At 46.2% G+C, this 12,528-nt stretch overlaps 1 protein-coding gene across 1 annotated transcript; it reads right to left on the reverse strand.

Moving 5' to 3' along the window:
* Positions 1–6,201: 6,201 nt before the first annotated feature.
* Positions 6,202–8,217, reverse strand: LOC136154755 (PWWP domain-containing DNA repair factor 3B-like). The gene has a single exon (XM_065916912.1). The coding sequence runs from the start codon at positions 8,215–8,217 to the stop codon at positions 6,202–6,204; it is 2,016 nt and encodes a 671-aa protein (XP_065772984.1).
* Between the last annotated feature and the right edge of the window lie 4,311 nt (positions 8,218–12,528).

Below are 12,528 nucleotides of genomic sequence, written 5' to 3' on the forward strand. Positions count from 1 at the left end.
GTATTTTAAAACTTGTAGCTCCAGATCATTCTCCCCACCTGCATCATATAAGCAGGACTGGACTGACTTAAAAGAATGTGAACTGGCTCCCCCAGCCCAGCGGGCACTCCTGGACCCTGTGAGGTCCAGCAGGAAACTTAAGAGCAGAAGACCCAGTTTCCTAAGTCACATTTCCAAGCACGTGGTGACAAAGAGCAACGATGCAATAAAGGAAGTTAAGGTTTTGGCCTGATAACCTCCTCAGCTCTTTCTTATCATAGACTGAAATGTGGAATTAGCTTCTTTGATTTGAGCTCGATGATTTTAAGTCATACTTCTTTTCTGTATAATTTCTCTAACTTGTGCCATTGTCTATTGTACTAGGTTGAATTGAGTTCCCCCTGAAGGATATGTTAGTATTGTCCTTGGTGGCTCAGTGGTAAAGAACCAGCCTGCCAATGTGGGAGATCTGGGTTTGACCTCTGGGTGAGGAATATCCCCTGGAGAAGGGAATGACAACCCAATCCATTTTTTTTGCCTGGGAAATCCCATAGACAGAGGAGCCTGGTGGGCTACAGTCCATGGGGTTGCAACGAGTTGGACATGACTGAGGGACTCACACACACACACACACACACACATTCCATTTATTAATGTATATCTTTCCCGCATATAAACAAAAAAAGAAAAATTTAAACGATGAAGCATAGAAACTGTTAGTGCAAATATCTGATGTTCTGCATGGATTACAAAACTCTTCTGTGCTTGCCTGCCTAAATTTGAACTCTGTGGTACCTGTCCTATCATTAAGAGGAAAAAAACATAAAATCATTGTTTAAAGAGTGAAGACTGCCACTCCAATAACCTAAGATACATTGAAAAATTTTTTACTTCATTCCATTGTGGAGCATCAAATTAAACCAGTCTTTAAACTTTTTGTTCTCAGGACCTCTTTGCATTCTTAAATTTTATTGAGAACCTCAAAGAGCTCTTATATATGTGGGTTATACATATCAATATTTACTGTCTTAAAATTGAAAATGAGAAAATAAAAATATTATTTATTCATTTAAAGATGACAGTAATAAAACTATTGCATGTTAACATGAATAACATATTTTGTGAAGAAAATCTATACAAAACAATGAAAGTTAGTCGAAAGAACGGTATTGTTTTACATTTTTGTAACCCTCTTTGATGTATGGCTTAATGTGAGAGAGCTGGGAAATCATGTCTGTTTCTGACTTTAGTCTGCCACAATATCACACTTTGGTTGCCTCTGGAAAATTCCACCTTACCCTTGGGAAAAAGTGCAAAGAGTAAAAACATCTTAGCAGCATTATGAAAAGAGATTTGATCCTGTAGATTCCAGCTGAAAGGGTCTCAAGGACTCCCAGGTTCCCTGGACTCTGCCTGAGAACTACAGTGTTACTTCATACTTCTTGAGTCCTGAAAATGTATTTATTAATTATCCTGAAACTGGTCATTGTTATAATTAATCATACTTTATATTTGTGGATGCAGTCATTCTGTCTGTCCTGTCTGATGCTGTTACTGGGTGGAAAGCAATCTGGAGCAGCACCAGGGAGTCAAAGGAATGGCAAAAGATCAGAATGAAACAGTGGTTAGACCAGCGTGGTCTAACGGTCTAATGAAAGTTAGCACCGTGGAGGCATGTCTTTGTGAACAAGCATTTCTTTAAGCCTCTACTTGCAGCTGGGCATAAAAAGATAAAACAGGACAAGGCCATTCCCTTGGAAAATTAAGAACTCAGCATGGAGGACAGATAAAGACAAACATAAGTATAATCCACAAAACCCACAATGAAGTCATTGTTACAAGGAGTAGCAACAGAATGTGGGAGTGGATTGTTGCAGAGAAAGGATCAGAGAAACCCGTCTTCTATGGGTGGACCTGGAGAATTTTTCAAAGGTGACCATGGATGGAAACATTCTAGATGGGGTGAAGGGAGTGTCTGAAGGCATGGAAGCAGGACTAGATCTCCAGTATTGAAGGCACTGCTGCTCCAGTGCTGAGGGTGCGCTGTGAGAGGAGGTAGAGGTCTAGAAACCAAAACATCAGCATCCTCTGGAAAGTTTCAGAAATGCAAATCCTCAGGCCCCACTCTACTAGATACTGTTGAAGAAGTTGGATGGTCGAGAAACCAAGCACCACACTCGGAGAGTTGGAGAACTCAGGTTTATTACACCAGCGGACCCAAGGAGGTGACATTTCCAGCTCTGAGCACTGAACAATGGGGTTACAAAGGTTTTAAAGACAGTGCATGACATCAGACTATAGTGGCAGTGCTGACTGTTAATAGGCTAGTTTAAACCAGGGGTATTTTGCAAATGGGAAGAGCTGTTAGGACATGGCGGGGGAGGGGGTGCCTGACCTTTAAACAAACTTGATTAAGCAGGAAGCTCCTAGCATTGTTTTAAGTTTCCATTTTCCCAAAACTGTGTAACTTGTGTGACTTTGGAAGGAGCAAGCTGAGTTGCAAGGAGCAAGCTGAGTTACAGAGGCCTAAGTCCAATCCCACCGCTTATCAGTTTTGTGACCCCCAGCAATACTCTTCACCTTTTGGAATCCCATTTCCTGCAACTCTGAAGTGGCCACAGTAAAGATATCTCCATGATAGGTGTGCAGGCAGGCTTGGCTAGGACAGTGTGTGTATAACATTCAGGCAGGGTCTCATGCAGCCCTCAGCTGAGGGGAAGGGATACCCTCCCTTGCCCACCCTTCTCCATGTGACTGCCCTCAATATGAACCTGGGCTCACTCAAATATGTTCTCTTGCTCAGTTGACTTGGTTTGGTAATTACCCATTTCGCCCCAAGAAACAACATTCCCTTCCCTTTTTGGTTCCTCATCAGTAGAATGGAGATCATGAGTTGTGCTCTTGGGTTGGAGCTAGGACATGAGATTACCGGGAAACAATCTCTCCCACACCCTAGTGGGCACACTTCTCTCGCTCCTTTTCCTCACTGCTGTGATTGTCCTTCCACATGTGCCCAACATCACCTCCTAGAGGGAGCACTCCTGCAGCGTTCTTGTAGGAAGAAGCCTTACAGTTTTCTCAGATGAGCTATGGAAAGTCCTGCTCTGCTCCCACCCCATCTTGGTCTCGCCTCAGTCTCTGAGTGCCTGGGCTCTGTCTCATTTTGTGTGGGGAGTGGGTCCAGAAACTGGGAGGCCTGGGGGTGTGACGGGAAGGGCTGCCAGTCACCACTCAGTCAGAAAGGCTAGTCTGGAGGCTCTGAGCAGTGCAACCCTGGAAGTTGGAGGCTCAGTGAGCTCGGTGCACCTTGGAGTCTACACACTGACTGATCCAAGAGCTGATCTCAGATGAAACATATCTTGCCGGCACCGCCAGCATCCAGATCTTCAGGTGGCATATGAAAATGCAGGTGCAACCAGCCCAGGTGGGATGCATGAGTCAAGTGCTCGGGCCTGGTGGGCTGGGAAGACCCAGAGGAATCGGGTGGAGAGGGAGGTGGGATGGGGGACCGGGATGGGGAATACGTGTAACTCTATGGCTGATTCATATCAATGTATGACAAAACCCACTGAAAAATAAAAAAAATTAAAAAAAAAAAAAACCTAGAAGAACCCAACAAAAAAAAAAAAAAAATGCAGGTACAAGTGTTTCAGCCCAGATCCCCAAATCAGACTCACAAGGGTGGGGCCCTGGAAGCTACATTTCAGTCTCAGTGGAAGAGTGATACTGAGGAATACATTTGAAACTCTGGCAGGTCAACACTGGCTGCAATTTCCAGCAAACCTGCCATTCCAAAGTCATGGAGGGGCAAACACAAGGGTAAGGTCTTGAAAGATTGCTTTTGAAAGCTTCAGGTAGCTTTGGAATTGACAAAGACTCCAAGCTTCCACATATAATTTTACAGCACAATTTTAGTGTTTCATCATTTTCAAATTCTTTGGAATTAGAAATTCCCAGGTGGCTCAGACAGTAAAGAATCTGTGTGCAATTTGGGAGACCTGGGTTCCATCCCTAGGTTGGGAAGATCCCCTGGAGGAGGGCATGGCAACCTACCCCAGTATTCTTGCCTGGAGAATCCCGATGGACAGAGGAGTCTGGTGTGCTTGAGTCCATGGGGTCACACACAGTAGGACACAACTGGGCGACTAAGCATACACAAGTGACATGGTCAGTAGCAGATAACCACAAGCCATTGGTAACCAGGTGTGCAGGACCCCGGCTGTGGATTGTGAGTGGTTTAGCACTGAATTGAATGACCTGGGCTGAGAAAGAATAAGTAAATATGTATTTGTTTGTGCTAAGGAGAAACACAGGTGAAAGTCATTGGATAATAGACTCTTTGTTACTAATGGATAAGGGCACATGCTGGTGATGTGGGCCAGGAGGAGGCTGCACTCCTCCTAGAGGAGGAGGAGTATTATTTAGACATTCCAACTATGGACAATCTGAAATGTGATGAAGCAGAAGTTTGAGGTGAAAGACACAGTGGTTTTATTGTGAATCAAAACAGCTCACCTTTGCAAGTTAAAAAAAAAGTCACATGGTCATGTAATTTTATCCCCATAATCTGGGGCTAAAATTTTTTCCTGACTCATTGGAAAAGACCCTGATACTGGGAAAGATTGAAGACAGGAGGAGAAGGGGATGACAGAGGATGAGATGGTTGTATGGCATCACTGACTCAATGGACATGAGTTTAAGCAAGCTCTGGGAGTTGGTGATGGATAAGGAAGCCTGGCGAACTGCAGTCTATGGGGTTGCAAAGAGTCGGATATGACTGAGCGACTGAACTGAACTGAGTTGAACCTGGGACAGTGACAGTTGATTCTTTCTAAGAACAAAACCACACTCAGGTTCATGTTAAATCTTTAATGTTTATTTTCTCATTGGGTTTTACAAAATAAACTGGCTTTTCTAATACTTTTCTTCCTCTCCAAAAAAAAAAAAAAAAATAGTAATAATGAAATCTTGTTTCAAGTTAGGATAACAATCCATGGGCTTTAGAATTTACCTGTTAAACTACCTTTCACTGTATTCTGACAGCAACCATGTTTAGCTGAATGGAGACTTTTCTGTGACCCACTTCCCAGACCCTCCTGGTCCACCTACTGCTCAGGCAGCCTGGGATGACTTACTCGTCTGCACTTACACTGCTGGAGACATGTCGGAGCTAATTGATGAATAAGTTAAAGGATCAAACTTGCTTGGTTTGGGACAAATGACTGCCTTTTTTGGGAGGACATGGGTCGATGAGGGCAAAGCACCTGCTTTGCTACAATCTATGCCAACTGGATGGGTTCTGAGCAGTCAGCCTGGACTCCAGGTCTAGACAAGCCAACCTGAGTCTACGATGGCTGTAGTCATCTTCCACAAGGGGACAGAGAATGGCGTGTAGGGGATCCAGTCACTGTCATATAGGAAGACAGCCAGGAGTCTGTTCATTTGGGAAAACTATTCAGTCACTGAAGAAGAGCTCCTCCCACAAATGGAATCTCAGGGAAGCCAAGGGTGAGCATTCTTGCAGGGGTTGACAAAACTTACTGCACGTCGAGGTTTCATTCAACCTCACAGTGACCACATGCAAATCAGCTGTTAACTTTGTTTGGATTTCAGACTGCTTTTCCAAGAACTATTGGAAGGTAGTGCTAGTATACAGGAAACATCTCTGTCACTGGCTTCATCTCTCAGGGCTTTTTTTCCAAATGGATAAGCATGGCAGGGAAAAGTCAGGGCTTATCTTAAGGAGGAATCCGATCAATTGTGGATACCGATGTGCCACAGGAGGAATGGGAAACCCATGTGGCTTTTCTGTAAGAAACATGCCTTAGATCTTAAACACGATTGCTGCTTTGTATCCGATACAGGGGTTTTTCGTGTAATAAAAGAATGCATGTCTACCTTTAAAATATTAGGTAGAGTCAAAAGCCATGTTGAGAAAATATCTGGAAAACTAGACATCTGGGCAAGTAGAGGGAAGTATAGACGTTTAAAATATTTTAAAAAGTTAGTGGTGTGAGGGTTTTGGGAAGAAGAAACTGACGATGACCATGCCACTCGCAGGTGCTGGAGATGGATCCGGAGTGAATTCAAGTGTGTTCCTGAGGCCTTGGATTTCTAGAAGGTGTTTACATGCCATGTGGAGTGGGAGGATCATGCAGTTCATACAGACGGGGATTGTTGCTAATGGCGTGGCTGAGAAGTCTGCCTGATGCCCTGTTGGGCTCACGGGTAGAGTTTAGCCTTGTACCTCTTGGTTGATCTCTTTGTTAATTTCTTCAAGATTTTCTTATCAAACAGTTCTTTTTCCCGGTAATACACAGGTGGCCCTTGCAGGTACTTTGCTTCTGCCTCCTTGTTGTCCAATCCATCCACTGTAGCAATTGAACAAATCATTGCTTCTGGCAGAAGAACTTCCAGAAGGAAGCTCACTGGGTCATCTCTCGTCAGAGCCAGCGCTTTCTTGTCTACGTGTTTGTAGATTTCTCGTAAATGGCTTACCACCACATCCAGCTGATCGTCATCCTCCAGGTATGTTTCAACACAGATCACATACCTCTCTGAATTCCGAAATGATTCCAGCCACTTGGATTCTTTCCTGCCTTTGACGATGTCCAGAAGATGAGAATCGGCCCCCTTTCTTTTCACAATGAAGTCCACCAGCTTCTGGTTGGCTCGGTCCCGAGCAGCCCTCATCCGGTCAGGGAGGATTCTCTTGCAGTGCCTCTTTGCAGCCACAGAGGTCTCCTCCTCAGAATCTTCCAGGTCAGAATAATTCAACTTGGGGAAATCCATCTGCAGATCCCCTTCTTGGATGGCTTTCCTCATGGGGTAACTGATGTCAGCAGCATAATAGTCCAGGAAAGAGCCCACAAAAGACCCGCAAGCAAGCCCTTCTCTGTAGCTGGAAATCAGTGAGAAACACCAGTTGACACTTTCCCCATATACTTTGTTGGCTCTCTTCATTAGCTTTTCTTTGCCAGTATAATCCAGATGCTTCAACCTTCGAAGAGGAACTTGAATGCCACTCTTCTCACAGTTCATCTTGGCCTCAATCAAAAGCACCCTTGCAGTCTGTTGGGTTGGGCTGACACTCTTGACCACGGCTGGCCAAAATGGGTGATTCTGAAACTTAAACCAGACCAGCATTCCTCTCTCAATGGGACATGGCTCCCCTGGGAACACCATGCTTGTCAGCTCTCCTGCTTCCTTGCCCCCGCCCTTCTTGATGGCACTGGTGGGCTTAATAGCCTTTGAGCCAGCTGAGGGTTGAAATTCTTGCCACTCTTCCTCACACCCTGGGGCCTGCAGCTTCCTTTTTCTGTTTGTTAGGTGGAGTGAATAACGCAGGCTCAGGTTAGGGGCACTGCAGGATGCTGCTGAGCCTTCCGAGCTGGAGTTGCAGGTGCCCTCTCCAGGGTCAACATTCCCCGAGGAGGTAGCATGTTCAGGATACACGGCCAGGGACTTTTGGCAGGTGTTGTGCGCTCCCTCTTCCAGAGCCTTGGGCACAGTGGGGATGAAACCCGGTGTAAGTGATGGAAGCACGCATCCACCTCTAACATCTACACCCACCTCCTTCACTGTACAGGGCAAGGACATAACTTTTGAGGCGTCCCCCTTTTCCTTGCCCTCTTTCTCATGGCCATCTTCTGAAAGTGATGGGAAGTTTGGATGCACCCTGGGGCTCTGAGATGACTCTGTTTGCATGTTGCTTGGGATCAGGGCAACGAGTGTGCACACCTGTGACTTGTTGCCATATGGGGCATCCTCCCTCTCTGAAGGTACCACGGGTGATTTGGAGCTTTTCCTTTTCCTCACACTCCTCCTTAGGCCCTGATTGGGCTCCTGACGACTTCTACGATGTTGCTTTTGCAGTCTCCTTGGAGACTGCGTCTTGGACTCTGGATCACCCACGACTCTTGCTGGAGTGTAATTTCCATTCTTACTCAGAAGGTCCCAGGCCATTGTAATAGCGCATATGTAGGTCATTTCCTCTTCTTCTGGGGTACTGGGCTCTGGCTGGGCTGCTAGTGAGGTGGCGATAGATTCAATCATGGACAGTTTTAGGGTCTTTATCTTTGTTCTTTTCACTCTGATTTTTTCATCTACTGAGAGTATTTGAACTTCCAGAGAAAGGACCCTTTTTCTCTTCTGTTGTGCTGAGGCTCTGGGTCTGGACAAGACCTTGGCAGGCCAAAAGCGGCCTTTCCAAACGCATAGGACATACTTGGCATCCATCATGATTCAACTAGGGCACCAAGGATTAGTTAGCTGAGGCTGAGGAGTCTGGCCGTCATACCCACAGCTACGGCAGGTCTCCCTTAAATGGTGTGCTTGCCCACACCCTTTGCCTAGGTCTACAAAGAGTTTACAGCTTGTGCAGACTGTGCTTTACTGCCCCAATCTTCGAAAGATGCCTGAGGTTGTGCTTTCAATGGCCTATAATGGAGAATACTGGAATATGGAAAAGAAGAAAAGAGTCAGAACAGGTTGGGGGGAGGGGGATAAGCCTTTTGTGAAAGTGGGAGGCTTGGCCAAAGAGCATTAATGAGAGAGAAAGCAAGGAAGTATTAAGGCTGTTTATCCATGCACCTAGAGGTTAGAGACATGGCAGTTACGTGGGGGAGAAAATACCAAATGTACTGGAGGAGTTTTATAAGTCCTCCAAACCCAACACCTTGCCTTATTTGTTACTGTGTGTGTGTTAGTCGCTCAGTCCCATCCGACTATTTGTGACCCCAAAGACTGTAGCCCACCAGGCTCTTCAATCCATGGAATTCTCCAGGCAAGAATACTGGAGTGGGTTGCCATTCCCATCTTCAGGGGATCTTCCTGACCCAGGGATAAAACCATTATCTTCTGCACTGCAGGCAGATTCTTTGCCATCTGAGCTACCAGGAAAGCCCTATTTGTTACTACTGTGCATGAAAGGGCAATTGTGTGGGGAGGCGTGCATATCATGACTGGGACCTTGTTTGTGTCACTGGACATCCTGTAACTTGTGTGCTCCTTGGGGCCAATTCCAGGAGAATGTTTCACTTTTTCTTTCCTAGGGAGCCAGTGCCCCACTGCCTGTGCACCCAGGGGAGCCAGAGGTGATCATCAGCATACAGATATATTGGGTGTCAGCACATTGCTATTTTAAATAGCATTAGCTTGGAATCCAGAGGTGCATAGAGAACTGATGCCAGATGAAATGCTTAGGAAAACGGGGAGGGCTTACCCTGGGCATGTGGATCTTGGCAGGTGTGGTTCTGGAACTGGATCTGTTGATTCCCAGACTCGAACTGCACGTCTGGCAGACACTTTGCCCTGCTTGGTGCTTCTGAAGTGCACAGAGTTCTCTCAGGGGTCAAACAGCATCAACTGTACAGACCCAGGATATAAGCACCTCCAAAGTGTATCTAGAAAATGCAAAAGCACATAGGAAATTTAAGCCACTGAACCAAGGATTAGTTCATCATGCTTCCTTCCCCAAGTCTGGAATGCATGCCACTCTGAAACAGAAATGTTAGTTAAATCTCACTTACAATGTGGGAGTCACATTTCTCCCTTCTGTTGCATTTTGAAATACTTCCATGGTAAGCTACTGACTTTCTGCCACCCCTCCTGTCTCAGAGGAGTGGGGATGACCAGCTAGAGCCTTCATCTCCCCTGAATACATAGGTTTAGTAGGAACAGCCACAAAAGACCCTGAATTGCCAAAGCAAGCTTGAGAAAGACGGGTTGAATAGCCAAAGAAACCTTGAGAAAGGAGCCTCAGAATCAGGCTTCCTGATTTCAGACGACACTACAAAGCTATGGTCATCAAACAAGTATGGTACTGGCATGAAAATGGAAACACAGATCAGTGGAACAGAAGACAGAGCCCTGAACAGATAGCCTTAGTAGTTCATCTGCCCTGAACACATAGTTTTAGTAGGAGCAGCCACAAAAGATCCTGAATCACCAAAGCAACCTTGAGAAAGGGGCCTCAGGAATCAGGCTCCCTGATTTCAGATGACACTACAAAGCTATGGTCATCAAACAGGTATGGTACTAGCATGAAAACAGACACACAGACCAGTGGAACAAAAGACAGAGCCCAGAAATACAGCCCCATGCATATGGTCAATTCATGTATGACAAAAGAGGCAAGGGTAGATTGTCACTGAACATCACCAAATCCGTGTGCCCAACACACAGCAAGGCCAAACAATACTCAAAACATTGGAGTTTGGAACAGAGAAAGGTTTATTACAAGGCCATGCACGGAGATGGGTGGCTCATGCCCTATAAACCCCAATGTTACTGAAAGCTTTCATCAAAGCCCTTTTAAAAGCACTAGTTGAGGGAGGGACATGGTTAGTTGTTATGAACTTCTTGTTGTCAGAGCCTCTGTTCTTGAGGTCAGGTCATGGTCAGATGAGGTATTCCTATAAATCTCTACCAAATAAATGTTATTCTCTGTCCTGATAAGAAAAGGCAATGTCCCAAGGAGCAACGTTCACCCTTCAAGGTCCCGGGCCTGGCTAAGAGGAGGCAGCGCTCAGCTGGTAGCTCCCTCAGGGCCAATTCCCCAGACCCTCCTCACCTGTCGTCACTGAAGGAGCCAGGTGCCCAGCCCAAGTGGCCCCTCAGGCTCCTCAGGATTCCCCAAGGGGGAGAGAGCAGGCCCCACAGACAGCAACCCAGGCTGACTGCCACTGCTATAGGGTCAAAGAGATAGGGACAGGGGAGAGGTTCACTGCTTGCCTCAAAGACTAGTGGGGGGCCTTGGTGAGGGCTCTGGAGCTGTACAGGACACAGCCCCCAGCCTGTTCTCTGGGGTGCCAGCTAAAGCCAGGTGAGCTGGAGGGCCTCAGGGAGAAGGCCCAGATCTGCCTCTTACCTCACTCTCCACTTCACCGACCACCACTCCCCTGTTGTCTGACCCGTCGCTAAGCGTCCTTTCTTAACAGTTGGTAGCTTGTGGGCGGTGCCCACTGCTGCATTGTCCAATGGCTGAGCAGGACCACTAACTGTCGTTCATTGATAATTGGTTGCCAGTGGGCTCCACCCACGATGACCCTGACCAATGGCTGAGCAGGAACACTAACTGTCCTTCATTGACAGTTGGTTGCCAGTGGGCAGGGCCCACTGTGAACCAACCAATGGCTCAGCAGGACCCATTGCCTGGTAACAGGGTGTGGAGTAATAATGCAGAGCAACGGCTGCTGTGCTAGGGGCTGAGCTCAATGTGTTCTGTTACAATTCTCCCCTTTTCTTTGATTCTCCTCAGTCTTGAGGATAACACACGAGTATGTTTAGACTTGGCAGAGGAACTTGTGTTTAGGGTGTCTGGGTTTCAACCTCCAATTCTAGTTCATCCTTCCCCAAGTCTTTCAGCGAATGTGGCAACAACCTGTCTAGCTGTTTCCTGTTGAAGTGGGGCATAGTCATACCTTGACTGGGGACTTGATACCAAGTTATAAATACTCCCAAGTTCCAAGTCCTCAATTCGAGTTTTATATAAGAAAGATTTTGTATAAAGAATTCAGGACAATGAGCCTGATAACCAGCCTGGATCTGAATGCAGGAGAATAAGCCTGAAAACCAGTCTGGGGAGGCGTGTTGTCTGGTAGCCAGACTTGCAGAAGTATAATATACCAAATTATTTTAGGTCATGAGTAACTTGAGGGGCATGGCTTCTGAATATCTGCAGAACATAGATCAAAATCAGTAATATTCCAGACAGAGACCCTAACCATTATAATCATATACACCAATTGACTGAGGAACCAATCCTTCCGTTATTCTCATCAAAGTGATAAGGTGCCAGAACTGGGGTAAGAACAACACATGTCTCAAAGACCCTGGTAAAATGGTATTTGGTAATGGAGGGCCGTCCTCTTTTTGCTCTAAAGGCGTCACCGTTTGCCCTGAGTTGCTTACTTTTTCTTATTTGACCTTCATGCCCCCAAGGGATTGTTCTCAACGGAACTGTGTTATTTCAAGGGGCAACGTAAGCAACCCTTGGTGTTAGGCTTTCATTGTATTTTATGAAAACCAGGTTTTTCCAAAGCCAGTACTTCATAACTCACTTAATTAAGCAGCTAACAGTTCCTCTTTCACTGTTCATTCCTAAATACCAGCATATAGCACAGTCAAAATCCCCTCTCCCTTCAAGGGTGAGTATCACTGTAAGACTGTCTTGTCACTCTGCTGATTCTGCTGCAGACAGCCTTAGGATCCATTGTGGCTGCCAGCAAGAGGGAAGATTTGCTTCTCCTACCAGTTTGATGAAAATTTCTTAACCTAATTCAGTGATATATCTGACCTATGCTTGTTTAAAAGGCCTGCCTACGAATTTGCTTGAAGAATAAGCAGTTTTGCAAAGCACAGATTAACTGTCTATTAAAGACTTAAAAGGAGAGGTTGGAGTTCCACCAGTCCACGAGCTTCTGTCGGCTCCGCGGGGCGGGGGGGGGGGGGGGGGGGGGGCGGGGGGGCGGGCATCCCGGGGCGCGGAGGAGCTCTCTAGCTTCACTCTTCTTTCCCCCCAACTTCGCACTCCCGGGCACCCTCAAA

This window comes from Muntiacus reevesi, chromosome X (assembly GCF_963930625.1).
Source record: "Muntiacus reevesi chromosome X, mMunRee1.1, whole genome shotgun sequence".
Lineage (NCBI taxonomy): Eukaryota > Metazoa > Chordata > Mammalia > Artiodactyla > Cervidae > Muntiacus > Muntiacus reevesi.

Excerpts from the sequence above, each read along its gene's own strand:
- LOC136154755 (XM_065916912.1), bottom strand. The coding sequence starts at position 8,217 with ATGGATGCCAAGTATGTCCTATGCGTTTGGAAAGGCCGCTTTTGGCCT.